This window comes from Chlorocebus sabaeus, chromosome 12, assembly GCF_047675955.1.
Source record: "Chlorocebus sabaeus isolate Y175 chromosome 12, mChlSab1.0.hap1, whole genome shotgun sequence".
NCBI lineage: Eukaryota > Metazoa > Chordata > Mammalia > Primates > Cercopithecidae > Chlorocebus > Chlorocebus sabaeus.
In genome coordinates this window covers 109,685,462-109,712,538 of record NC_132915.1, presented here as the reverse complement: position 1 = coordinate 109,712,538, position 27,077 = coordinate 109,685,462, and the positions used below count along the sequence as shown (strand labels likewise).

The window sequence follows — 27,077 nt, the reverse complement described above, 5'->3', positions numbered from 1 at the left end:
GCGGCCCACCAGTTCCCTTGTGGCGTCCGCATCGCTCATCCCCATCCCGGATCTTGGGGAGGTCCTCGGCTTGGCCAATCAAACTCGACGTCGATGACCCCGGAAGCCGCTGGCTAAGACGGCGGCCCAAGTCCGGTGCGGGCGAACCGCCCAGGCTGCGCGGAACCAGGGGCGGGGGCCGGGTTTCCAGCCGGTTGCGGAGAGACGAGCACTTCCGGGAACTGGAGCGTGCGCGCTGAGGCATGCTGGACGCGTGCGGGGTCACTTCCGGAGTCTTTTCCTGGGCTGGGTCGCTGCCGTGAGTGTGTTTCGGCCTGGCCTGGGCAGGCCCTCGTGCTGCCGCGGCGCCGGGCCCGGGGAGGCCGGGGTCTCGGGTGGCCGCCGGCCCAGGCGCTGGACCGCAGCAGGATGGTGAAGGCGAAGGTCCCCGCCTCCAAGGGCGCCCGCAGCAGCCCGGTGGCTAAGCCGGGTCCTGTCAAGACGCTCACTCGGAAGAAAAACAAGAAGAAAAAAAGGTTTTGGAAAAGCAAGGCGCAGGAAGTAAGCAAGAAGCCGGGAAGCGGCCCCAGTGTTGTGGTGCGACCTCCAAAGGCGCCAGAAGACTTTTCTCAAAACTGGAAGGCGCTGCAAGAGGTGAGGCTTGAGGGGACCCGGGCGGAGCGCGGCGCAGCTCATTGCCGCAGGACGCGACGGAGGGAAAGACTTGGGTAGCCCCAGAAAGGACCTGTAAAGGCAGATTTGCATCGAAATCTTGTAAACATCTTTTCACAAGAAAGGTGGCCTGTTGAGGGAGGTCTCGAACTTGTTTGCATAAAATTGATGAATTATTTCAAGTACAAAAAAAGCAGAGATAAACCCTTGTACCTTTTGCATAATGAACTAACTGGAATAGGTTTTACAAAGAGAAATTTAGCTTAAAATCCCGAAAGCAGTGCGGGCGCGGGGCCTCACGCCTGTAATCCCAGCACTTTGGAAGGCCGAGGCGGGCGGATCCCCTGAGGTCAAGAGTTCGAGACCAGCCTGGCCAACATGGTGAAAACCCATGTCTACTAAACAAATACAAAAAATATTAGCTTGGTGTGATGGCGCGTGCCAGCGCAGCAACTCGGGGAGGCTTAGGCAGAAGAATCGCTTGAACCCGGGAGGCAGAGGCTGTAGTAAGCCGAGATCATGCCACTGTACTCCAGCCTGGGCGACAGAGTGAAACTCCGTCTCAAAAAAAAAAAAAAAAAAATCCTGAAACCAGATGAACCACCCAAGGACAGTGAAAAGAACATACTTGTGGCTGGGCTCGGTGGCTCACGCCTGTAATCCCAGCACTTTGGGAGGCCGAGGGGGGCGGATCACCTGAGGTCAGGAGTTAAAGACTAGCCTGGCCAACATGGTGAAACCCTGTCTCTACTAAAAATACAAAAAAATTAGCTGGGCGTGGTGGCGCGCGCCTATAGTCCCAGCTACTAGGGAGGCTGAGACAGGAGAATCACTTGAACCGGGGAGGCAGAGGTGCAGTGAGCGGAGAATGTGCCACAGCACTCCAGCCTGGGCGACAGAGCGAGACTCCATCTCAAACAACAACAACAAAAGAACGCACTGGTCTGTGTAGCAAGACAGGGAGAAAAAAGATCCCTGTGTAGAGGTGAAAAGCAGATAGCAGACATGTGATAGACAGGGTTCTAGCAACACTTTACGGTCTTTTTTTTTTTTTTTTTTTTTTTGAGACGGAGTCTGGCTGTGTGGCCCAGGCTGGAGTGCAGTGGCCGGATCTCGACTCACTGCAAGCTCCGCCTCCCGGGTTTACGCCATTCTCCTGCCTCAGTCTCCCGAGTAGCTGGGACTACAGGCGCCCGCTACCTCGCCCGGCTAGTTTTTTTATATTTTTTAGGAGAGACGGGGTTTCACTGTGTTAGCCAGGATGGTCTCGATCTGCTGACGTCGTGATCCGCCTGTCTCGGCCTCCCAAAGTGCTGGGATTACAGGCTTGAGCCACCGCGCCCGGCCTCAACACTTATGGTCTTGAAATAAATATTAATTGAGCTCCTAAAATGTGCACTCTGCCATGTGCTCTGTGCCATGTGTGTTGCAATCCCCACAATAAGACTGTGAGGTGTACACTCTCATCATGTCTATTGCACAGATGAGGAATTAGGCTGGAAAAGGTTAAATAGATCGTCTAAGATTGCGGCTGGGAACCAGGTGGCTGACTCTGGAGTCCATGCTTTAAGCCTGTGTTGTACCTGCTGTCTCTCTAGTGACTGGCGCTTCTCTAGAGGTTGCCTGCTCTCTCCCAGACACTCTTCCGCGTGTGTCACTCATACATTCTTACCACATCCCTTGGAGCTCCCTTGAAGCTACTGTTAGGATCGTAGCTCACTGCTGCCTGGGCTCCAGTGATTCTCCTGCCTCAGCCTCCCGAGTAGCCCACATCTGTAATCCCAGCACTTTGGGAGGCCCAGGCAGGAGGATCACTTGAGTTCAGGAGTTCAAGTCCAGCCTGAGCAACATGGTGAGATTCCGTCTCTAAAAAAAGTAAAAAGTAGTTTTTCAAAAAAGAGATGTGATCCCCAGGGTTCGAGATGGGGCCCGTAGGTGGTATTGGGTCATGAGGGCAGATCCCTCATGAATGACTTGGTGCTCTGCCCTCAGTAATGAGTAAATTCTCACTCTGCTAGTTCATTCGAGGGCTGGTTGTTTTAAAAGAGCCTAGCACCTTTCTTGCTCTCTCGCCATGCGACACACCTGCTCCCCCTTCACCTTACACCATGATGGGAAGCTTCCTGCGGCCTCACCAGAAGCAGATGCTGGCACCATGCTTCTTGTACATCCTGCAAAACCATGAGCTAAATAAACCCGTTTTCTTTATAGATTACCAAACACAGGTATTCCTTTCTAGCAATGCACAATGAGCTAATACAGATGGGGTTTCACTTTGTTACCCAGGCTGGTCTTCAACTCCTGGTTCAAGCCGTCCTCCCACCTCAGCCTCCCTGAATGCGTCTTGAACCTCCTAATACTCTGCACGATATCTCAGTGCAGGCTTTCCGAATGATTTTCCTGTCTTGACACACGGGACCAGTCAAATTCCCATGGGCAGCCTCAGGGTTCTGTGGGATTTCTTGAACACCAACTCTTCTCCGAAGAAAGAAAAGCAAAATCAGTGAATGGAAGGGATGTTTGCTGTAGGGAAACTTTTGAGTTTTTCTAATTTATCCAAGAAAGTCAGCCCTTCAGTTCTTTACCTATCACGGGAACAGGTGAGTAACACCCGCCTCATCATCGCACTGTGGTGGAGCCCACTGCAGCTGGGGATTTGAACACAGGGAGGAAGCTGGGCTCTAAGACCGCAGGAGCCTCTCCTTGGGTGACGGCCAAGCTGTGGCTGCCAGCAGTTCTTCAGCCACTCCAGCTGGACAGAAGCTTTTCTTTTTGTTTATCACACCCCCACCTCCCTGAGACCTTCACAGCAGTAGCAAACCAGGGAATCTTATTAAAAAAAAAAAAAAAAAAGGTGATTTCTGTGTAGCGGGGTGTTGGCCCAAGCTGTGAGGGAAGTTAACTCCAAAATTCTTTCTAGATAAACTAAAAAGGGAAGTGGTCTGCGGTGTCCAGCCACTCAACAGGTCCCTAAGGTGTGGAATGAGTTTGAAATTTTGTATGCCTGAAGGAGCAGGCGTAAAATGCATTATAATAAGATAAGCAAAGAAACAGCATTTCACCACAAGTGACTCATGAGAATGAAAAAGCTTTTTCCAAACCGTTAAAAATGAATTCCAGTGATGCGGATGGGAATTGTATAGACGTGATTGGTGTCTATGTGTGTATATGCATACACACGTAAGTTTTTTTTCCAATCTGCTGTGTGTAATTTCCAAATTCAAATGTAGCATGTATTTTATTTTGGGTCCCAGTGGCTGCTGAAACAGAAATCTCAGACCCCAGAAAAGCCTCTTGTCATCTCTCAGATGGGTTCCAAAAAGAAGCCCAAAATTATCCAGCAGAACAAAAAAGAGACCTCACCTCAAGTGAAGGGAGAGGAGATGCCGGCAGGAAAAGAGCAAGAGGCCAGCAGGGGCTCTGTTCCTTCAGGCTCCAAGATGGACAGGAAGGCGCCAGTGCCTCGCAGCAAGGCCAGCAGAGCAGAGCACAGTAAGAAAGGAACCAAGGAAAGGACGAATAGTGATATTGTTCCGGAACGGGGGGACGTCAAGCACAAGAAGCGGAAAGCTAAGGAGGCAGCCCCGGCCCCACCCACCGAGTACGTATCAGCCACCTCAGCACTGAGAACCGAGGCGCAGCGACTTCACCAAGGCCTGCTGCCTTATGGAGGCTGGTGGCCTCACCGCAGTCTCTCCATCACCTTACCCTAGTGTCGTCTGTTCCTTGTTTGCTTGCTGTTACTTGTATTCCCCTAGAGCGTGGGCGTGATAAGGCAGGGCCTGCTTCTTCCAAGCGTTGAGCAGAGCTCAGCATTTAGTGGGTGCCAGTACACGTGTGTGGAAGGAAAGCATGCTGAAGCCAGAAAGACCCGACTCTGAGGCCTGTCCCTGCTCCTCGCCAGTTGGGTGGCTTGGGGCAAGTTTCTGACGTCCTCTGTGCCTTGTGTTAGTCCTGGTGGCATCACAAGGAGATTGCGAGGTTGGCTCTCTTGGCTCAGTGCCTGGTGATTACTTCAACCCTGTGATGGAGCCAGGTGTGGTGGCAGCTCCTCAGGAGGCCAAGGTGGGAGGATCACTTGATCCCAGGAGGTCGAGGCTGCAGTGAGCTGTGATTGCACTTCTGCCTCCAGCCTGAGTGATGGAGCGAGACTCAAAAAATACAAGTTAAAAGAATAAACCCTGTGCTGGCCACCCACGTGGGGTGGACCAGGAGTCAGTGGCTATCTCTGAATGGTTCAACTGGAGGTGACGTGTTCGTAAGTCACAGCTGGCTTCGTGTCACCTGGGTGTTCAGGACATGGTCGCTGACGGCTGAGGAAGGAGCCATTTGGGAGCCTCCCTGTGTTGTGCTAGGCAGGCTGTCTGGGATAGAGTTCAGTGAGGCGGGCCCACTCCTTCCTCTTGAGGCTTATTGTCAAGTGCAGTAGACAGACTGTAACCACAGCTGTTGCCTAAGTGTGGTCAGGATAAATCTGGTGAGGAGGTGGTGTTGGGAGCCTGGGACACGGGGGACGTGTCCATTCAGTGGGTCCAGGAAGGGCTTTTCTAAGGAAATGACATTTAACCTTAGCCTAAGAGACAGATTCCCCAGGCAGGTGTTACGTACCTGCGTGAGCATCCGAGTATGGAGGGCAAAGGGTTCTGTGTTTCCATCTTACAGGCATTGTGTCTGTCTGTGTTTCCTAAGTGTTTGATAATGAACCTGTTCCTTTCATAATTAAAATGCTAGCACTCATTACACCTGGGCGGTGGGTTATATGTTTCTGTTTTATATTCTTTGTGCTTGTCTGTGTTCCTAAATCTTAAATAATGAGTGTATTTTTTAATTAGAAAAGAGATGAGGCCGGGCGCTGTGGCTCACACCTGTAATCCCAGCTCTTTGGGAGGCCGAGACGGGCGGATCACTGGAGGTCAGGAGTTCAAGACCAGCCTGGCCAACATGATAAAACCCCATATCTACTAAAAATACAAAAAATTAGCCAAGCGTGGTAGTGGGCGCCTGTAATCCCAGCTACTAGGGAGGCTGAGGCAAGAGAGTTGCTTGAACCTGGGAGGCAAAAGTTGCAGTGAGCCAAGATCGTGCCATTGCACTCCAGGCTGGGTGACCCAGTGAGACTCCATCTCAAAAAAAAAAAAAAAAAAAAAAAGGAAAATGTCAAGATAATCAAAATAGCAGAAGCAGCAGGGCCAGCGGTCGGGGTGTCTGGGGCCAGCCTGTGGGAGAGGCAGGCCGTGCCATCACCCCACTCACCTGCACAGTCAGCCGCACAGCCCCGCCCCGCCAGTTGCACTTCAGGTGATCAGCTTGTTACCTTTGCCTTTTAGGGAAGACATCTGGTTTGACGACGTGGACCCGGCGGATATCGAAGCTGCCATAGGTCCAGAGGCGGCCAAGATAGCGAGGAAACAGTTGGGTCGGAGCGAGGGCAGCGTCAGCCTCAGCCTCGTGAAAGAGCAGGCCTTCGGCGGGTACGCTGGTCTCAGGGAGCGGGCTCTGCTGGGGATGCTTAGCCGTAGAGGGCGGGGCTTCTTCAAGGAAGAGGATACTTTCGTCTCCCCGAGGTGAATGGAGCAAGCACCTCCCAGGGTCCTGCTAAGAACCAGGACCACACAGAGCTTGTCACGTGGGTGCAAATGAGTGCGGGGCAGAGAGCTTGCTGACACTTAGTCCGTGGATCCCTGGGGCTCTGACCTGGAGCCCTGTGTCCTGCCATGTTTATTAAACTAGAGCCTTTGGTTACCCTTCAGCCTGACAAGAGCCTTAGCCTTGGACTGTGAGATGGTGGGCGTGGGCCCTAAGGGGGAGGACAGCGTGGCCGCCCGTGTGTCCATCGTGAACCAGTATGGGAAGTGCGTTTATGATAAGTACGTCAAACCAACCGAGCCCGTGACGGACTATAGGACAGCGGTCAGTGGGATTCGGCCTGAGAACCTCAAGCAGGGTATGTCATCTGCAGCTCAGGAACTTAGAAGGGAAAGTTGTAACTGGATGCATTTTCTCCCTTTTGTTCCCTTTTGCTTCTGAGACACTCACTGTAGCTAGTTTCGATGCGTCTTGTCTCCTCTTGGGGCGATGGGGTTTCAAATACAAAGGGCATCCTTAGACGGCTTTACACCCATTTCTGCCTTGCACTTCATTGCCTCCTGTCCACTGACTTGAAGACCAGGCCAATAGCCGGGCATGGTGGCTCGTGCCTGTAGTCTCAGCTACTCAGGAGCCCAAGAAGGGAGGATTGCTTGAGCCCAGGAATTCAAGTCCAGCCTGGATGACATGGCGAGACCTTGTTTCTAAAAAAATTTTTTTTTTTTTTTGAGACGGAGTCTCGTTCTGTCGCCCAGGCTGGAGTACAGTGGCCGGATCTCAGCTCACTGCAAGCTCCGCCTCCCGGGTTCACGCCATTCTCCTGCCTCAGCCTCCTGAGTAGCTGGGACTACAGGCGCCCTCCACCTCGCCTGGCTAGTTTTTTGTATTTTTTTAGTAGAGATGGGGTTTCACCGTGTTAGCCAGGATGGTCTCGATCTTCTGACCTCGTGATCCACCTGTCTCGGCCTCCCAAAGTGCTGGGATTACAGGCTTGAGCCACCGCACCCAGCCTTTTTTTTTTTTTTTTTTGAGATGGAGTTTTGCTGTTGTTGCCCAGGCTGAAATGCAATAGTATATAATCTCGGCTCACTGCAACCTCTGCCTCCTGGGTTCAAGCGATTCTCCTGCCTCAGCTTCCTAAGTAGCTGGAATTACAGGCATGTGCCACCACGCCCTACCAATTTTGTATTTACTAGAGACAGGGTTTCTTCATGTTGGTCAGGCTGGTCTTGAACTCCCAACCTCAGGTAATCTGCCCGCCTCGGCCTCCCAAAGTGCTGGGATTACAGGCATGAGCCACCGCGCCTGGCCTTCTAAAAGATGTTTTTAAAAAATTAGCTGGTCCTGCTTGGCTCAGGCCACCCTTGGTCTAGTAAGCCCTGTTTGGGAGATACAGGTGGGATTGGTGGTGGGGTGGTCCCCAAAAGCAGGCAGAGCTGCCTCTGGAACCCAGGGCCTAGGGCAACACATCTCTGCCCGTTTTTGTGGGGGCAGTTTTGTTTTTATTTCCATTAGGAAAATTGCCAAGTAAATTATGAGGTTGAATAGGCAGAACCGCGCTGCCAGGCAGCTCTAAAAGTTTCTCAGTGCCTACACTCAACATATGGTCTCCTCCAGCCACGAGCCGACTTTGCAGACTGTGAGGAGCACTTTATTCCTCTCCTCAGAGGTGGTCCTCGCAGCCACCCCTGCCAGGGGCCCGCAAGGCACTTCTCCCAGGGGGGTGGGTGGGTGTGGTGGCTTCGAGTCACCCTCCACAGTGGCATTGCTGGCCTGACCCTTTGTCTGAGGGCTGGCCAGAGGTGGGAGCGGGGCTGCCTCCTCTAAGAATGATGGTGATGTATGTGTTGCAAAAAACCGCTTCTTTGTGTTGATTTTCCAGGAGAACAGCTTGAAGTTGTCCAGAAGGAAGTGGCAGAGATGCTGAAGGGCAGAATTCTAGTGGGACACGCTCTGCATAATGACCTGAAGGTACTGGGTTCCCTCCTGGGGACTCGGCCTGCCCCTGCTCCGTGTGTGTTTCACTCACCCCCTTGTGCTGTGTTGTGGAGTTTTTTAAAATGGTTGGGTTTGTGCCCTGTGTCAGGAATACTTTGGTAATAATATCAGATACCACGTGCTGAGTTCTTACTGTGTTTTAGGAACCATGCGAGGCTCTTGTTTTGAGAGCCCCCAGCAAAACTGGGGTTCCCGTACCAGAGCAGCTGGCAATCCCACCCTAACAAGAAATGAAGGTGCTGATACCTCTTTTACCTGAAGGAGGGCCTAATGCCCAGTTGTCCTATCCATGACCAGGGTCCCTCTGCAGGAAACTAGTTTATCCTGGCAGATGCCCTGTGGCCCGTGTTCAGGTTATGCCTGCCTGACCGTCACCCTGGCCCTGGGAGCTTGCCTTTGCCTTCTTCCTGGCATCCCGAGGAAAATCCCGCCTGGGGCAGCCCTTGGCTGTTCAGATGGAAGGTGCAAATTCAGACCCCAGCACTGTGGGAAACAAGTTTAAAGACATACACAGACCCTGGGCAGGGCAGGTCTCATGGGTGGGGAGGGCAGCCCGCCATCCCCTGATCATCCGAGGCAGGAACAAAGAGTCAGGCAGAGCGACTATGCGTGTATTTACAGGAGAACAGGGTGGGGGTCACTTTGGGTTTATGGGCAAATGCCTGGATGTTGGTTTAAAGGACACAGTGGGAACAGTGGGGAGGCCAGTCTGCTAGATGGGAGAGATACTTCTTAAGTTCTCACCTCTGCGCACCGGCTTGAAGCACTTGGGTGTGGTGAGGAACTTGAAGCCGTTCAGAAGGAAGTGGCAGAGATGCTAATGGTCAAGCAGCAGCCTCTGCTGTGGTGCTCCCGTTATGGCACTATAGAGATCTCTTGAATCCATTAAAGATGCCAGAGGTGTTCATGCTTGTTTATAGAGGGTGAAACTGAGATGAGAACCACCCGGGCAATATCCTCACAGAAAGTCTTGTGTGCTCCTGTCATATCCCCTCAGAGACTGCCACTGTGGTAACTTGTCCTTCCCTCCTGACTCTGGCTCCATCCCTGGTAACTTGTGCAACACATGTTTAAGTCTTTCTTGAAGATTATGCTAAGGACCAGACACAGTGGCTCATGTCTGTAATCGCAGGTTTTTGGGAGGCTGAGGCTGGAGGATTGCTTGAGGCCAGGAGTTAGAGACCAGCCTGAGTAACATAGGGAGACCCCATCTCTGTAAAAAATTTTTAAATTAGCCAGGTGTGGTGGCGTGTGCCTATTGCCCCAGCTACTCAGGAGGCTGGGGTGGAAGGATCAGTTGAGCCCAGGAGGTCAAGGCTGCAGGGAGCCATGATTACCCCATAGCACTGAAGCCCAGGTGACAGAGTGAGAGCCTATCAAAAAAAAAAAAGAGGCTGGGTGCGGTGGCTCACGCCTGTAATCCCAGCACTTTGGGAGGCTGAGGCGGGAAGATCATGAGGTCAGAAGATCAAGACCATCCTGGCTAACATGGTGAAACCCCGTCTCTACTAAAAAATACAAAAAATTAGCCAGGCATGGTGGCGGGCGCCTGTAGTCCCAGCTACTCGGGAGGCTGAGGCAGGAGAATGGCGTGAACCCAGGAGGCGGTGCTTGCAGTGAGCCGAGATCGCGCCACTGCACTCCAGCCTGGGCGACAGAGCGAGACTCTTGTCTCAAAAAAAAAAAAAAAAGATTGCATGCTAAGATTGCAAGATGAGCTGTTATAATGTGTTATTTCCAACTTCCTGATGTGCAGAACCAACTCACGATACAAGTATAATATAGGAAAAAGTTGGTTGCTGGTTAATTGTTGACTGTTTTTCTCCTTCTTCCTTGATTTCAAGATTTTGTTTTTGTCTCTGACTGTTGGGCATCATGATGCTTAAGTCAGTGTGATAAATTTCCTCATGGAGTTTAAGTTCGTATCAATGCCTCATTTCCGTGTGTGTGTGTGACATGCTTGGATTCCCTACAAGATGTTACTTGCAGGGCAGCCACGGTGGCTCACACCTGTAGTCCCACCACTTTGGGAGGCCGAGTCAGGTGGGTCACCTGAGGTCAGGAGTTCCGAGACCAGCCTGGCCAACATATGTTGGCAAAACCCTGTCTCTATTGAAAAATAACAGACATCAGCCAGGCGTGGTGGCGGGCACTCGTAATCCCAGCTACTCAGGAGGCTGAGGCAGGAGAATCACTTGAAACCTGGAGGCGGAGGTTGCAGTCAGCCAAGATTGAGCCACTGCATTCCCGCCTGGGTGACAGAGCAAGACTATGTCACACACACACAAAGATGTTACTTGTAAAAGGTGGCGGGGGGAGGGGGTTCTGCTACTATAAACCAAAAATGAAAATGATTATCATTATATTTTCTTTTTCTAGGTACTGTTTCTTGATCATCCAAAAAAGAAGATTCGAGACACACAGAAATATAAACCTTTCAAGAGTCAAGTAAAGGTACTTAAAATGAGTGTGACTCAAGATACCGTATTTCTTTTTTGCTGGTCACTTCATTGTTTCTGGTCACTGGTGGCTGACTTGTTGGTTAAAGGGATTTTGTTTTTCCTTTTAACCTTTAAAACTAGAAGGAATGTTTAAAAATAGAGTTCTGCTAATTGCTGACCTTAAAAATGATTGCAACGGAGGGCAAGTTACTTCCACTCTAACCTCTGAAACAGGGTCACTGACTAAGGGCCTGGTGCTAGTCGTATCTACTCTAGAGGGTGCCAAGGGCACAGCTGTTCTTCATCCTTTTTTTTTTTTTTTTTTTTTTTTTAGTCAGGGTCTTGCTCTGTCACCCAGGCCTGAGTGCAGTGGCATGATCTCGGCTCACCGTAACTGCCGCCTCCCAGGCTCAGGCAGTCCTTCCACTTTAGCGTCTGAAATAGCTGGGACTGCAGGCATATGCCACCACCCCTGGCTGATTTTTTCATTTTTTTGTAGAGATAGGGTCTTGCTATGTTGCCCTAGCTGTTGTCAAACTCTTGGGCTCAAGTGATCTGCCCTCCTTGGCCTCCTAAGTGCTGAGATTACAAGTGTGAGTCACCGTGCCTGACCAGAGCTGTCCCTTTTGAAATAAGCAGGGAGGCCTCAAGATGGGAGATGGGGATGCTGACTCCTTCCCTGGCCCTCTCCCTTGATTGGCTGATGGGGTGCATCACCAGCCCATCATGTTATAAAGAGGTTGCAGCTGGTGGCTGCCACCCTAAGTGCCATGAGCACCTCCACTGAGGGGCAAACTGTAGGTCGCTTGGGTGAGGTTCAGTAGCCAACCCCTCCCTGCTGGGTGCGGTGACCCTGTGTGGGCAGAGCCTGCAGAGGCCCCCCCTCGCCTCTTCCCCCTTTGCAGAGTGGAAGGCCTTCCCTGCGACTACTTTCAGAGAGGATCCTTGGACTCCAGGTCCAGCAGGCGGAGCACTGTTCGGTGAGTGTGTCCTGGGGGGCAGTCCATGGGGTTTGGGGCGGTTTCTCACCAGGAACCAGACGTGAGTCACCTGACACAGACATGGGGGAGGAGGGGCCTGGGCACCTACTTTTCCTACGAGGCTATTGGTCAAAAAAAAAAAAAATGGCAGAATAGAGTTACGGAATTTTGGTTAAGTTCTAAATATGCACATTTAACGAATTTAACACAACACAAAAGAACTGCATTCTCATTATTTGGAGAAAAAGTTGCCAAATAATTACAAAGCCCCCCCCCCCAGCCCTCCAGCCCTGCCCTGACCGGCCCGTTGAGTAGCTGGCTTCGCCTCTGTGGAGCAGTCACTCCCTGCAGCGTGGCCTCAGCACTTTGGGCCCTTCGTGCCCGTCTGCTTGGTCCTTGTGCCCTGGTGCCCGGCGCCCAGCCTGCCATCACCCTGCACTCAGAAACCTAAAAAGGCAGCGTGTTTGTTGCTTCTCCTCTTTCGGTTCCCCTTTCTTCTCCTGGAAGGGGGGTCTGAGTCACAGAAGTGTGGGGACCATCAGGTCGTTGCTCCCTCTGCTTCTGTTGTGTCCTCCCTCCCCATCCTGGTGACATTTTTTGGCCGGGTCCACATCTCACTCAGTACATCCCTAGCAGAGTGGCTAGTGGGAGGGCTCAGTCATTGCGGGGTTGACTGTGGGCCGCAGCTATGCCTTGTCACCTGCTAGGATGTTTCGTGTCGTCTAGATTCAGGATGCCCAGGCAGCAATGAGGCTGTACATCATGGTGAAGAAGGAGTGGGAGAGCATGGCCCGAGACAGGCGTCCCCTGCTGACCGCTCCAGACCACTGCAGTGACCACACCTACCAGCCCTGCCCTGCTGCTGCTGCTGCTGCCCCGCTACAGAGGCAATGTGACCAGTCACAGGGACAGATCACATCTCCCCACAGTGTCTACTCTGGTGAAACCTTTTCAGAATCACGGCAGAGGGGCATGGCGTGGTGCTACTGAGAACGTCCTCCTTCCTGTTGACTTTGTGGTCTGAGGCCTGGTCTTACTGTCCATGTGTATTTGGACCTGGATGGTCGGGGTGGGGAGCAGGGGCTGCCATGAGCATGCCTGGCCATGCTTTACCAACTGCTGACTGCCTGGGCGAGGCGAGGATGGGGCCTGTGGGCCGCCAGCTTGTACAGTGCTGTCACCACCCGTCTTCAGTGACCACTCACCCTGGGGTGAAGTGCTCAGCACCTTCCTCTTGGGGGGCCCCATTTTCCTCCTTTGTCTTAGGGGACATAACAAGCTCCGCTGGGCTTGAGGGGCCCAGACCCGGTGTCTGCAGTCAGCTCCTGAGACACGGCTGGCCGCTACAACAGGTGTTACATCAGGGGCTTCCCGTGGCCGTTTGGACTTTGAGCGTTTATCTCAATTGGCCCAGGGTTGGCTGGTGGGTCACCCAGCAGAGGCTTCTCCCCATAGTGCGAGGATGTGTCCTGGGCACGGTGACCGCGGTTACTCCTGGAGGTCGGCAGACGTGCTGGCCTTGGGCTGTTTGAGCTAGAGAAGCTCTGTGACGCCAGCCAGTGGCTTGCTTGGCCAGGCCTCGGTCTGAGACTCCCCTGGGAACTAGAGTCAGGAACAGCCAGTGGCACTGACTAGGGGATGGAGTCCAAGGCGTTATTGGGCCACCTGACAGCTGGACAGAAAAGGTGCAGACGCACCGAGGATGTGATTTAAAATAAATGCAGATGTGTACTTTGAATGGAACCTATGGAGGGTCAGTGTTGACTCTCATCTAGAATGGTCTGGAAGGACTTCCGTGTCCAGGGTGAGGTCTATAGAGGCTGCAGAATTAAGTACCCCACTGGCCAGTCACGGCGTCTTGCCAGAAACGATTAAGGCAGAAACCGGCCTTGGGCCTCTTTATTAGTCACCTAAGAGGAGTGTGAGGTGTGCCTTCTGGTCCCAGGCGACCCTCCCTGCCGCCCCAGGGGAAACAGTGACCCATGGAAAGGAAGGGCAGGGAGAGGGCACGCGTGGAGGAGGAGCCTGGGGGGTGTCTGTCTTCTCCCCAGCATCAGGGCTGAGCTGCTCCTCTGCCCGGGGGGCTGAGAGAAGTGGCCGCCTCCAGCCTCAGGAGCACTTTTTCTGCATAAGAAACCAGCTCCTGGAAGGAGGAAGCAGACGGGTCAGTTTTCATGGACAGTCCCCGGGTCCAGGAGCAGTTACTCATGTGACTCAATCCAGTAGTCATGGACAGGAAACTCTGGAGAGGTCTGATGACCCCTCCTGTTGAAGATTGATTTTGGCCCAGTCATAGAGACAGGATGATAGGCAGGTGGGAGAGCAGTCTTGAAAACCATACATGTGGAGATCAAGGTCAGTTCCATGCAATCATCTGTTCCAGGCCCCGGACGCGGTGCACCCCAGCTGGGGGCTTCCACCTGGAGGGAGGCCTGGTTTGCTGAAGGCGCTGCTGTCACTCACCAGGCTGGAGGTGAAGCGCTCCTTGATCTCCTGGACCAGGGCCTTCATACTGCTGGACACCAGCTCCGGCAGGATCTCCTCTGCGGGCGGAGCAAGGAGGTCCTGAGACCAGAGCCCCTCCTGTGCCCCTTGCCAGGAGCCCCAGAAGGACGAGGGTGGGTCACAGTCCCCCTTGGGCTTGGCATGCACAGAGCCACCTTGCAGTTCCGGAGCCCCATGCGTCCCCCTCAGCCAGGACAACCCCTGGTGTTCAGAAGATGCCAAATGTGTGGAAGTTTCAGAGGGCTGAGAAGTGGGGTTGAGCCCGTCTTGTGTGCGCTCCTTGCCTGTCAGTTACAGGGGGAGCGGGCACCCCTGACCACTGGGCTCTAGGGGGTGTGATGCGAGAAGGGGTTCTCACCGTAGGAAGCCAAGTGGACCAGCAGCATGCCCACGTTCTCCACCACCTCCGGGTCATCCTTGTGGAGCTGGTAGGTCTCCTTGACCAGGCTGAGGCCACTGCTGCCCTCCTCCTGCACCACCACCTTGAAGGCCGCCAGCTCTGGAGGATGGGTGAGAGTGGGTTCATGCCCCGCTATTCCCCTGAAAGGGAAGAGCCTTCTGCCCAGGATGGGATGGTACCCCAGAGCTCACACACAGGGGGCTGGGATAGGACAAGAGACCCAGGAGGCCCCATCAGCTTGGGCGGACCAGCAGGATGGCATGGCCTGAATAGGGTCACACAAGAACAGAGGAGGCAGCCCCCCAAGAGCCAAAGGAGTCGTCGTCACTCTCTGAGGAAGGTTGGGTAGTACAGAGGTCGAGCCCATGAGCCCGGAGTCACTAGGCACCAGCTGGGGTCTGGGCCGGACCCCAGGTGCTCTCCGAAGGACTGTGCTGTGGGTTGAGCCTCGGTTGTGCTGTGCTCAGCACCAGGCCCAGCCTGTCTTGCTGCGTAACAGGCAGGGTTTGTGTTGTGGGGAATCGGAGACGCCGACTCCAGAGCTGTTTTGATGAGTCACGGTGTGCCTGCATGTTGGGAAACGTGCAGATGTGACGTGTTTATGGACAGAGAGAGGGTCACAGGGTAGCATAATGCAGAGGGAGAATTCATCAAGTGTGCATAGAAGTCTTGATGGTGATGTCTGGATGATTGGACTTTAGATCGTTTTAATTTTCCTTTTTGATTTGTTGCTTCTGTGTTTTGGTTTGTGGCGCCTGGCAGATATAACTGATGGAGGCTGATTCTTGTCCCCACCTGTAGGTGGCAGCCTCGTCCTGTCCCCAGGCTCACCTGACACTTCCACCAGGCTGGCCAGGCCCCGGTAGGCGTTGTTCACCAGCAGGACTCTGTTCTGGCACAGCCGGATGCTTTGCAGGAGCAGTGCCACCACTTGTTCAAACTGCTGCTCCTTGATGCAGCCTGCGGAAAGGGGCCCGGCTGCCTCGTACCTGCTGTGTGCGCGAGGCCCACGGCTCCCAGCCCCAGGGGCCCAGGGCGCCCACCCAGCTCACCCAGTAGGGACAGCAGCCAGAAGACGCCGCAGCTGGCTTCCGCCATTTCCCCATCCGCAGGGTAGGTGGCCAGCACCTGGCTGATGAGGTCCGGGACCTTCTCCAAAGGGGCCTTGTTCACAATGATACCTGGAACCAGGACAGGGATGGAGGGGACACCCAGGCCTTGGTTGTGTGCAGGGGGCCTCCCACCCCCAATCTGCTGCCTTCCTCCAGCTAAGGACAAGAGCAGAAACGGGGTGGGAGAGGTCAGCTGTCCTCAGACAGCTGCGGGGTTAGCCCAGGAGAGGCTTGGAGAATCGCACACTTTGGGTGCTGGCAGGGTTGTTGGGTTTCCTGGGCTTTCCATGGTTTGGAGCCCTCTTTCTCCTGGGGCACTGGAGTGCCAAGATGGGGTCTAGAAGAGGGGAAGCAGCACAGGCTAGAGGGCCCCCCTACTGTGAATAAAAAATCAAGCACTACCGCTGTCCCCTGGAACCAGGACTGCCTGGAAAATTCCAGGACTTTTCCCTGGGCAGGAGGCACTTAAAACTGAGGGGTCTGCCCATTGGGCAAGAAGTCCTGAAGCCTGGCCTCTGCCAGAAGGCTTCTCCTCCCCCACCTTCTCTCTCTCTGCTCCTTGATTTTCTTCTGTTGCAGGCTCTCAGAAGAGCCTTTCCCAGACCATGGATGTTGTGCTTCGGGGACAGGACATGGAGGTCCTCAAAGGCTCTCAGGGTAGTTGGGGAGCGACTGGGGGAGGGCTCCCAGCCCCAGTGGGACAGCAGGGGGAGGGCCCCTCACCATCCAGCAGGAGGGCCCAGAGCAGGCCCAGGCCACTGACGCAGACGTCCCTGCTTTCGAGGGAGCTGTTGAGGTGCTCCAGGATGTGCTCCAGCAGCCCGGCGTTCTGCAGCTCCTCTGACACTGACTCTGACTCCGACTCTGACTCTGTGGGTGGGCCAGAATGAGGGTCCCAGGGCCCCTCCCTCCAGGAAGCCTTCCCGCCTTTGTTGTCCTTGGGCACTGCAGTCCCATTTGACCTGCGATCGGGGGGGTGCCTGCTCTGGACCAAGTCATGTGCACTCAACGGAGCCCTGAACAGGAGGACATGGGACTGGCCCCAGAGAAGTCTGTCCATCTCGTGGGCCACCAGTCCCAATAGCTGCCATCCTACTACCAGGCTGGGTCTGACCTCTGTAGCTTCCTATCCAGGGGGCCTGGCCCTGCCTCCTGGGCCCACAGAGCCGGACTGTGCCTTCCAGGATGGAACCGTGACGGGGCCCTATCCTGGTAGGATGAACTGACATCCATTTTGCCTAATGGTGCCATTTGACATCTATTCCTAGTGCCTCCTTTCACTCCCAAAAGTGAGATCAGTTGTGTATGATCAGCTGTCCAGTCTATGCAGTGAAGAGGGTGCTGGGACCCAGCCCGGACCCCCGCTGCACGGGATCCCTGGTGGCTGTCCTTAGGCTCTCTCAAGGCCCAGCTTCCTGTTGGGGAGAACAGTGCCCACCCGATTTGTGGGTGAGGCTGTGAACGCTCTGTGTGGCCCTCTCCTTCCCACAGTCCTGGCTGGTGGCTTCGGAAGCCTACTGGGCCCTATGGAATGGAGACAGGGCATTTGCCCTCCAGCCTCCCAGAAGGGGCAGGAAGTGTGGCAAATAGATGTCATTGGTGTGAAGCCCACAGCCGCGCCTGGCATGTCTGTAAAGGGAACCAGTGACTTCAAGAGTGGAAGCTTGTCATCAAGATGGAAAAGGATGCGACCAGCATTTGGGGTGACCGAATGAAGATGGCCAAATGCCACTGTGCGTCTCAGGAGGAGGCCCCGCACTGTCCTGTCCAACCCACCTGTACCCCAAACCAACCCTTCCCGAGACCCCTGGGGAGGGCTGTCCTGGAGTGTGGGTGGGGCACGAGGTGGCTGGCAGACACACCCTGGGTTGTGGTGATGGCTAGCAGGCTGTAGACCAAGACAAGGAGCGACTCCTCCTCGGGGTAGCTCCAGAGAGCACGCAGCACGGCGGAGGTGATGGCTTGGTTACAGAGGGCCTTGGCTTCCAGGTGGTGCACCATCGCTGCTCGGGCCAGAGGAAGACGCCTGGGGTTAGCCCCACAGCTGGGGTGTGGGACGAGACACACGAGGCTCACAGGCTGGGGGACAGCATCTCTACTTTGCATGAAGGAAAGCAAGGTCTGCCTTGTTCTCCTGGCCTAGAGCAGGCCTCCGTGAATCCGTGTGCCCTAATGGAATGAAGGGCTGGAGGGGAGCCCTGCCTGGCCAGGCCACCCATCCTGGTCCGTGGGAGCCGACCAGGCAGCAGTGAACACAATTTCAATGTTGTATGGAACTCCAAACTTCAACAGTGAAACTGGAAAGGTGGGCGGGCATGGTGGCTCATGCCTGTAATCCCAGCACTTTGGGAGGCTGAGGTGGGTGGATCACGACATCAGGAGTTCAAGACCGGCCTGACTGACATGGCGAAACACGTCTACTAAAAATACAAAAATTAGCCAGGTGGTGTGGTGGGTGCCTGTAATCCCAGCCACTCAGGAGGCTGAGGCAGGAAAATCGCTTGAACCCAGGAGGTGGAGGTTGCAGTGAACCGAGATCGTGCCACTGCACTCCGGCCTGGGTGACGAGCAAAACTCCATCTCAAAAAAAAAAAAAACAAAAAAACGCAAAAACTAGAAAAGTAACAATACTTTTTGTTTTAAAAAAAATCATGAAAGCTAATTCAACTTTTTTAACAACCCAGGTCTCATAGGAGGCTCGGACTGTCAGCTCCAGCCTCTTTCATCAGGGCAGTGAAATCAACTCAGCACTGTCCTACCAGCCCCCTTCAGAGGATGCAACCCATCCTCCCTGAGGGCCACTCCAGAGGACCTCGTGTCCAGCTCCTCGCTTCATAGCTGGGAAACTGGCGGGAGCAGCAGGAACTTGTCCAGGGCCACAGAGCAGGCAAAAGGCAGGCGTGGGTGGGATCCACATCTCTGGGCTCCTGGCCTATGCCCTCTGCCACCCAGGATGGGGTCCAATGGGCACAGGATGGTATGGACTGTCCAGAGGGTCAGATGCCAACCAGGTAACAGGTGGGGACAGAGCTAGGCCACCAAGAGTGTCTCCCCCATCTGGCCTGGCCCTGGCATCCACCTTGGCCTAGAAGGTGCAGCAGCAGGGAGCAGGGCATGGATTCCCCCAACCCACCCGGCCCAGTGCCCACCTTGGCGCAGGAGGCACAGCTGCAGGAAGCAGCGCACAGCCTCCCCAACCCCACCTGGCCTGGTTTGGCACCCACCTTGGCCCAGGAGATGCAGCAGCAGGGAGCAGGCACACAGCTGGATGTCAAGGACCCTGTCATGCAGCTGCATGGTCGTGACCACCACCTCCACCAGCTCCGGGCACCACGGCAGACCTGGCAGGGTGGGCGGCACAGGGGAGACTCATTTTGGGCCAGGTCGGGGGCGTATAGAGCAGACCAGGGCCCCCAGAGGCTGGTGGGAGCCTGCAGGGCCCTAGGTGGATGAATAGAAGGGGGAAGGACAACGAGGATGAGTGCTAGGTCTGTGGAGTGCATGCCATGTCTGCCACGGGTACATGTTCCTGTGCTGCCCACAGCCCTGTGAAGTGGCCCCTCCCGGGACTGCCCTCCTTGTGCCGATGAGGAACCTGGGGTCAGTGGGATGAAAGCGCCTGCTCTTCAGCAGTTTAAAACCAGCCAGTCTACCCCAGAGCCCTTGGCTGCAACTGCCTTGAGGGTGGGCGTGGGTGGGCTCCATCCACCCTGCCACTGTGCCAGGAAGTGTGGGCTGGGGACTGGTGAGGGGCAGTGGCCAGGCAGCCATACCTCCACTGTAGGCTCATGAGAGCAACAAGGATGAAGTCCTGGCACCCGGAGTGCGGAGCAAAGCAAGTGCCCCTCCCCACCTTTTTTTTTTTTTTTTTTGGAGACAGAGTCTCACTCTGTCACCCAGGCTTTTCTGTGGCATCATCTCGGCTCACCACAACCTCCCCCTCCTGGGTTCAAGCGATTCTCCTGCCTCAGTCTCCTGAGTAGCTGAGATTACAGGCATGCGCCACCACATCTGGCTAATTTTTGTATTTTTAGTTGAGACAGGGTTTCACCATGTTGGCCAGGCTGGTCTTGAACTCGTGATCTCCAGTGATCTGCCCACCTCAGCCTCCGAAAGTGCTAGGATTTCAGGCATGAGTCACTGTGCTCAGCTGCAAGCCCATTTCTAAGCAAGACGTGGAGGGAGGTGTGGTTCTGGGTGCTGGGAAAGACCAACCCTTTGGGATGGGGCCCAAAAGCTTCCCTAGTTTCCCCAGGGAGGCAAAATCTGTCTTCCCAGGGACTCTGTCCTGGTCACAGCTGAGCTACAAAAGGGGTCAAAGAGCAGGAGGGGAGGGAGGGAATGGTAAATTAGGCCCATATGAGGCCTCTGCCACCTACTTGAAGGTCAGGGCTGGGCCTTATCATCTCTGAGGCCTGAGCCACTGCAACAAACCTCAGTGGATTCCTAATCCAGGTCTGATGGATAGATGGATGGGTGGATAAAGGATGGATGGATGGATGGATGGATGGATGGATGATGGATGGATGGATGGATGGATGGATGATGGATGGATGGATGGATGGATGGTGGGTGGATGGATGGATGGATGGATGATGGATGGATGGATGGATGGATGTGTGAAGGTAATGTTCAGGCAGGTGAAAAAGGTTGATTTTATGAAAGTATGTTTTGACACAAATGTTTTAAAAATTGGCCAGGCACGGTGTCTCATGCCTGTAATCCCAACACTTTGGAAGGCCGAGACAGGCAGATCACTTGAGATCAGGCATTTGAGACCAGCCTGGCCAACATGGCAAAACCACTTCTCTACTGAAAATACAAAAAATTAGCCGGGTGTGGTGGTATGCACCTGTAGTCCCAGCTACTTGGGAGGCTGAGGCAGGAGAATCACTTAAACCCAGGAGGCGGAGGTTGCAGTGAGCCAAGATCACACCACTGCACTCCAGCCTGGGGGATAGAGCAAGACCCTGTCTCAAAAAAAAAAAACAAAAACAAAAACAAAAAAAAACCACTGCTTTTCCCAACACTCTCCATGAATGAGCAGTAACAACCTTTTTGAATTTGGTTTTGTTTTCTGAGACAGGGTCTTCTAGGCTGGAGTGCGGCGGCGCAAGCGTATCTCACCATAGCCTCGGTTCCCTGGGCTCCAGCAATCCTCCTGCCTTAGCCTCCAGAGTAGCTGGGACAACAGACCTGTGTCACCACACCTGGCTAATTTTTTTTATTTTCTGTAGAAACAGGCTCTCCCTTTGTTGCCCAGGCTGGCCTCGAACCCCTAGGCTCAAGCAGTCCTCCTGCCTTGGCTTCTCAAGGTGCTGGGATTACAGGTGTGAGCCACTGTGCCAGGCCATGCGTTCTTAATAGGTGGGCAAGTTGCTGTATCTATGAAAATTTAAAGTATTCACAGCCTTGAACATCTACGAATCTGTGCTACAGAAACATAAGCGCACAGATACATATACACCAGGGTGTCTGGTCCAGTATCATTCATAATAGTGGAAACTGAGGAACAACTCACATACCCCTCATGGAGACAGTGGGGTAGATGGGATGTCTATGGCTCCGTTAAAATCATGTGAGGGCTGCTACGCCACCCATTCCCCTTCTCTGCTGCCTTCCCCAGGCGGATAGCAGAGACACGGGACACTTCTGGGGACACATGCACACCTCCACGCTGCACTAAAGCACTGGCAAGGAGAGCCCAGGGTGAGGGCCAGCCCCAGCTCCCTGCAGGCTGGACCATAGCTTCTGCCCCTAGGGGAGCAGCTGGGAAAGAGGTGCAGGGTGAGGCCTACCTAGCTGATCTGCAGGCATTTTCAGAAGCCTCTTCATGGCCCTGAACTGGACTTCGGGCCAGCCAGAGAAGTTCTGCATGACCTCTGCAGGGACAGGAAGGCAGGGGAGGGACCTTTCTGAGGACCAGGGCCTCAGGGCCCTGTCTCTGGGCACCACACTGGCCTGGCTGCTGTGTATGTATCCCCTCCTCAGATCTACAGGTTCAGGATGAGAGGGAGGGGCTGTTACCATCCCCACTTTACAGATGAGGCCACTGAGACCAAGCAACTTTTCCTTGATAGAGCCCAAGTCTCTGTCTTGGAGTACACAAATAGTGGAGCGCACTTCCGCTCATCCCGGGCACATAGGAGGCACACAGGAAGTGGTGCTGTGTGAGGAAGACGCCCCGGGACCACTGTGTGCCACCCAGGCTGTGGAAGCAGAAGCAGAGGGTTGTGGGAGGCGCAGGCAGTGACTAAGCCACTGAGCTACATGGAGGATTTGTGTAGCAGGAGCGGAGGGAAAACAGGTGGGGGCCAGGCTTTGGAGAGGAACTTTGTGTTATAGGTAGTTGGGAGCTATGGAGGGTATTTGAGCGGAGCGGTGTCCTGGGCAGTGTGTAGGGATGGATGGAGGGAAACTGTTCCTACCCACTGGTCGTGCGTGTGGAGCAAGGCCAGGAGCATAAATAATGAACCCTCTGGAACTAAACGACAGGATGCCAGGGCCATGGACAGGAGCTGTGTGTCCCCAGCATCACATCACCTAAAATGCTGGCCACGTTGCCTTCTAACAGCATGTCGGTGATGGACGCGGGCACCGTCTCCCGGTACAGGGTCAGAGAGATGCATGAGGATTTGAAGGAGCCGCTCACGAAGGTGATGTGCACCACGTCCCTAGCAGAGGAGCAGAGAGGGCTGAGTAACCCAGCAGCGCCCCCTGCCGCCTCCCCGTGGGGCTCTCCCTCTGCCTCCGGCTCCGGGCTGCCCATCCGTGCGGACGCTGGACACTGACCTCACTGTTTTGGGATCCATTTGGCAGGGTCTCTCATAGTGTTCCCAGTGTGTCCGGCAAGCACCCCAGTAATTCCACACCCAGGGAAGTACTCCACGGAGGCACGGCCTCAGCTCATAGAGCTGGGGGACAGTCCCGGGCCCTGGCACTTTTGCCCTTGTGGTCCCCTGCCTCCATGGAAACATGAAAACCCAGATTGTACAACTGCATTGGTATAAAGATGGATATGACCCAGGCTGGATTCCTTGCTATAGTGTTGGGGTTTTTTTGTTTGTTTGTTTTTTGTTTTGTTTTTTTGTTGTTTGTTTGTTTTTTGAGATGGAGTTTCACTCTTGTCACCCAGGCTGGAGTGCCGTGGCACGATCTCGGCTCATTGCAACCTCCGCCTCCCGGGTTCAAGCAATTCTCCTGCCTCAGCCTCCCGAGCAGCTGGGACCACAGGTGCCCGCCACCGCGCGCAGCTAATGTTTTTTCTATTTTTAGTAGAGACGGGGTTTCATTCTGTTGGCCAGGCCGGTCTTGAACACCTGACCTCAAGTGATCCACCCACCTCGGCCTACCAAAGTGCTGGGATTACAGGCGTGAGCCACCGTGCCTGGCCTGGATTCTTTTTTATTTTTGAGATGGAGTCTCGCTCTGTCGCCCAGGCTGGAGTGCAGTGGCACGATCTTGGCTCACTGCAACCTCTGCCTCCCGGGCTCGAGCGATCCTCCTGTCTCAGCCTCCCCAGTAGCTGGGAACACAGGCATGCACCACTATACCCAGCTAATTTTTTTGTATTTTTAGTAGAGACAGGGATTTCGCCATGTTACCCGGGCTACACTCGAACTCCTGAGCTCAAATGATCTGCCCACCTCGGCCTCCCAAAGTGCTGGGATTATAGGCATGAACCACTGCACCCGGCCAGTGTTATGTATTTACTTTTGTCTTTTGATTTTAAAATAAGTTAGAATGAAAATTTTAAAGGTGACCACTGTCTTTAGGAATTTTTTTTTAACGTAGAATGAAAATTTTTTTCTGGAACCCTAAAAGTGTCATGGGTCCTGGAGACTGTGCCTCCTGTGCCTTCTGGGAGTCAGTCTGCTCCCCCCAGTGTTCAGAGAGGTGCATTTGGGATCACTAGCCGCAGCATGGTTTGGGAGCGCCAGAACTGGGAAAAGCCCAGCAGTGCAGGGATAATCAGGGCGTCTGTGATGGAGTTCTTTGAGGTGTTACAAAGCCAACTAGTTGTGTTTGTATTAGGGTGGAGAGATGTTGAAAGATAAATCCATAGGTTAAAATAAACCCCGACCCTGAGCTCACTTTATCGTTATTCGATCCGAGGGGTCGATCTGGAGCATCCTGGGCAGAAGATTCCCGAAGGTTTCTGCATCCGGGATCTGCTTCTCCTCCATTGTCTTCAGGACGGTCTCCAGGCTGCCCGAGCTCTGGCGGAGGGACTTCCGCAGATACATGGCTTCTGTGCTCTGCACGGAGAGAGGACAGCTCTGTGCATTACCTTAAGTAAATGGAAACTAGGCCCCAGCATGGGCAGAGGGCGACCAGGGACCAAGAAATCCAGGAGGAGACCAGGGAGAGCCAGGTGTGGCCACTGCCTACAAGAATGCCCAGAGACCCCAGGGGCCCCAAGCTCTTCCATAAGAAATGGAGTTTCAGAGAAGCCAGCGGGTTGTCTCCCAGGGTAGAGTCCTGCCAAGAAGCCCCCTGATCTAGACCCAGCCAGTAAGACAGCATGCCCATTTCACAGAGTGTGAGCGTGTCCAGGGTCACGCTCCAGGATGTCACACAGCCTCCATAGTGGGAAGGCTCTCATTTCCCTGGGAGTTTTCCAAAGGAAGGGAGTGGCAAGGTGCTTCTCAGAGGTGGAGTCTGGGGGTCTGGGAGAGCATGAGGAACCTGGGCCCAGTCAGGTGTCTGTCCTTTCTGGGGACCTCGGTGCCTGCAGGTGGTGCTGCGGAGAAGGGGAGCTTCCTTGTTTGGGGCATGGCAGGCCTTCCCCACTTTCTCTTCTGCATATAGAGGGTAGGAAGCAACAGGCTGGACTTCCCTGCCTCCCTGCAGCCAGAGTGACCTCGGAGTGCTCACGGGGCCAGTGGGGCCCTCTGCCTCCCCTCCTTCCTGCCCACAGGCAGTGGCCATGGTGCAGGGGCCCCAGCAGGGATGAGAGAAAGAGCTACGTGCTAAGGATGTGCAGGAGGAGAGAAGGCGCCTCCACACCAGCCTGGGGCTTGTGCATGAGGCAGCTGGGTGTGTTCAGGTCCACGCTGGGTTTCCGTTGCTTGCAACTCCGTGCAGCCTTCATGCTCACAAGGGCACCTGAACTTGGCTTTTTTCCATTAAGAGTCAGTGACACCACCTGGAGGGCTGCTGTGAGGGTCGCGTGGGACGGTCTGAATATCACCACTGCTGTCATCCTGCTAGAGCCCAGCAGGAGCTGCATGCTGGGGGGTTCTGAGGAGGGCAGGCCCCCCACAGGTGGAGGAGGGGGCTCCGTGCAGCCTGCAGGGAGCCAGGGGAAGGGATGCCGAGGGGAGGCAGGGTGAGGCCAAGCCTTCTCCCCAGGCCTGGGTGTATAGAGAGGGGTGTGGGGGAGGGAGGGCGGCTCACAGCCATGAAGGAGCAGCTGGTCATGTCCAGAATGATGCAGCCCAGCGACCAGATGTCTGATTTCTGGCTGAAGGAGAAGTTGAGGGCTTCAGGGGCCATCCAGGACTTATGAAAGGGGTCTGTTGGTAAGAGCAAGGTGGGATCCCTGAGTCCTTCGCTCCCTGGGGGCAGGGGCTTGACAGACTCATCCTGCCTAGCATTGTGTCCCCTGTGGTGGCCCCTCACAGGCAGCTTGAAACACAACACGAGCCCTGCAGCTCCCCTTGTCAGAAGAGGTGGAGAATATTAACTGTGGGGAGGACGAGGCCCCAGCCAGCAGGAGCTTTGCGTTGATCTGGAGCCACTGAAGCTGTCCATCTTGGCAGGTGCCCACCAGGTTGGCCCATATGGGTGGTGTGTCTGTGTGCCCAAGATGGCTGTAGAAGGAGATGGAAGAGGCACATGCCAAGAAACTGTGCACCCCTCTAAACTTCTTGCCCCTTCTGAATGTCAGGACCTTGGGGGCAAAGTTACAGTTGCTCTGCCCTACTTTCTAAACTGGAACCCCAGACAGGGAGGCAAAAGAGCAGACTCCTCTGAGTCCATCAGTCCCTGGTTGGCCTCAGGCAGCCCCTCCTTCTCTGGACCTCCATTCGCCAGCCCAACAGTAAAGAGCTGGACTCCAAGGATGCGTGCCATCTACACCTCCAACAGAAACAACCATCTGCCTGTCTGTTCACCCATCCATCCACACACACCCCATCCATCCATCCATCCATCCATCCACCCACCCACCCATCCACTCACCCACCTACCCACTCATTCACTCACTCACCCGCCCATCCATCCATCCACACACCCACCCATCCATCTATCCATCCACCCACCCATCCACTCACCCACCTACCCACTCATTCACTCACTCACCCGCCCATCCATCCATCCACACACCCACCCATTTACCCACACACCCACCCATCCATCCATTCATCCATACACCCACCCACCCACACATACATCCACACACACACCTACCCACCCATCCATCTACCCACCCAACCATCTGTCCACAACCCATGCGCTCACCCATCCGCCCACACACCCACCCCTCCAACCACACACCCATCCACCCATCCATCCATCTATTCACTTACCCATCTATCCATCCATCCATCCACTGACGCACCCACCCACCTATCCATCCACTCACCCACCCACCTGCCCACCCACCCATCCACTTACCCATACTCCCATCCATCCATCCATCCATCCACTCATCCACTCATCCATCCACTCACCCACCCACCCACTCATTCACTCACTCTCACTCATCCACCCACCCATCCATCCACACATGCACCCACCCACCCATCCATCTACTCACCTACCCAACTGCCCACAACCCATGCACTCACCCATCTGCCCATACACCCACCCATGCAACCACACACCCATCCACCCATCCATCCATCTACTCACCTACCCACCCATCCACTCACCCACCCATCTATCCATCCATCCATCCACTCACCCACCCACCTACCCTATCCATCCATCCATCCATCCATCCATCCATCCATCCATCCACCCACCCACCCACCTATTCATCCATCCATCCACCCACTTATCCATCCATCCATCCACTCACTCACCCCACCCATCCACCCATCCATCCATCCACTCACCCACCATCCACTTACCCACCCACCTATCCATCCATCCATCCATCCATCCATCCATCCATCCATCCACTCATCCACCATCCATCCACTTACCCATCCATCCACCATCCATCCACTCACCCATCTATCCATCCATCCATTCACCCACCCACGCATCCATCCATCCATCCACTCACCCACCATCCATCCACTCACCCACCCAACTAACCACACACCCACCCATCTATGCACCCATCTACTTATTCATCTTCTGTCTACCAAGGACAGAGTGCAACCAGCCACTGCCACCCTGGGACTCTGGACTCCGGACTCCTCCTCTGTGGTTACTCTCTCCAGCCTCCTTT

General features: G+C 54.6%; 3 protein-coding genes across 18 annotated transcripts in view; 1 reads left to right on the top strand and 2 right to left on the bottom strand.

The window, feature by feature from the left end:
- The window catches only part of ADAMTS13 (ADAM metallopeptidase with thrombospondin type 1 motif 13), a 41,977-nt gene extending 41,819 nt beyond the window's left edge, over positions 1-158 (bottom strand). Inside the window, exon 1 of one of the 5 annotated variants that reach the window (XR_499635.3) lies at positions 10-158. Coding sequence is in view for 2 of the 5 variants with exons in the window: in XM_037986968.2 (XP_037842896.2) it covers positions 10-45 (36 nt within the window). In the remaining 3 variants the exon portion in view is untranslated. The remainder of the gene's footprint in view (positions 1-9) is intronic. The other 4 variants (XM_008005773.3, XM_008005776.3, XM_037986968.2 and 1 more) reach the window with 4 other exon arrangements.
- An 83-nt stretch (positions 159-241) lies between these two features.
- REXO4 (REX4 homolog, 3'-5' exonuclease) lies at positions 242-18,108 on the top strand. Of its 6 annotated transcripts, none has more exons than XM_073022076.1 (12): positions 258-633; positions 3,906-4,252; positions 5,979-6,122; positions 6,402-6,595; positions 8,120-8,208; positions 10,615-10,689; positions 11,582-11,656; positions 12,383-13,008; positions 14,040-14,274; positions 14,525-14,671; positions 15,363-15,674; positions 16,253-18,108. In XM_073022076.1, the coding sequence occupies exons 1-8, from the start codon at positions 409-411 to the stop codon at positions 12,644-12,646; spliced, it is 1,413 nt and encodes a 470-aa protein (XP_072878177.1). In that variant the 5' UTR covers positions 258-408; the 3' UTR covers positions 12,647-13,008; positions 14,040-14,274; positions 14,525-14,671; positions 15,363-15,674; positions 16,253-18,108. The 6 variants fall into 6 exon arrangements, with proteins under 6 accessions (XP_008003961.2, XP_008003960.2, XP_072878177.1 ...); XM_073022075.1 differs by having other exon boundaries at positions 15,363-17,406; positions 17,663-18,108; XM_073022077.1 differs by having other exon boundaries at positions 14,525-14,589; positions 15,363-18,108.
- Positions 13,673-27,077, bottom strand: part of STKLD1 (serine/threonine kinase like domain containing 1) — a 29,715-nt gene continuing 16,310 nt past the window's right edge. For 2 of the 7 annotated variants that reach the window (XM_073022070.1, XM_037986971.2), the window contains 12 exons: positions 25,073-25,191; positions 23,768-23,931; positions 22,217-22,347; positions 21,472-21,666; positions 18,898-19,014; positions 17,536-17,676; positions 16,397-16,543; positions 15,614-15,742; positions 15,393-15,521; positions 14,520-14,660; positions 14,120-14,199; positions 13,674-13,799 (listed from right to left, as the gene is read on the bottom strand). In XM_073022070.1, the coding sequence (XP_072878171.1) occupies positions 13,710-13,799; positions 14,120-14,199; positions 14,520-14,660; positions 15,393-15,521; positions 15,614-15,742; positions 16,397-16,543; positions 17,536-17,676; positions 18,898-19,014; positions 21,472-21,666; positions 22,217-22,347; positions 23,768-23,931; positions 25,073-25,191 (1,583 nt within the window). In that variant the 3' untranslated portion in view covers positions 13,674-13,709. Of the gene's footprint in view, positions 13,800-14,026; positions 14,200-14,519; positions 14,661-15,392; positions 15,522-15,613; positions 15,743-16,396; positions 16,544-17,535; positions 17,677-18,897; positions 19,015-21,471; positions 21,667-22,216; positions 22,348-23,767; positions 23,932-25,072; positions 25,192-27,077 lie in introns of those variants that run through there. The other 5 variants (XM_073022073.1, XM_073022072.1, XM_073022069.1 and 2 more) reach the window with 4 other exon arrangements.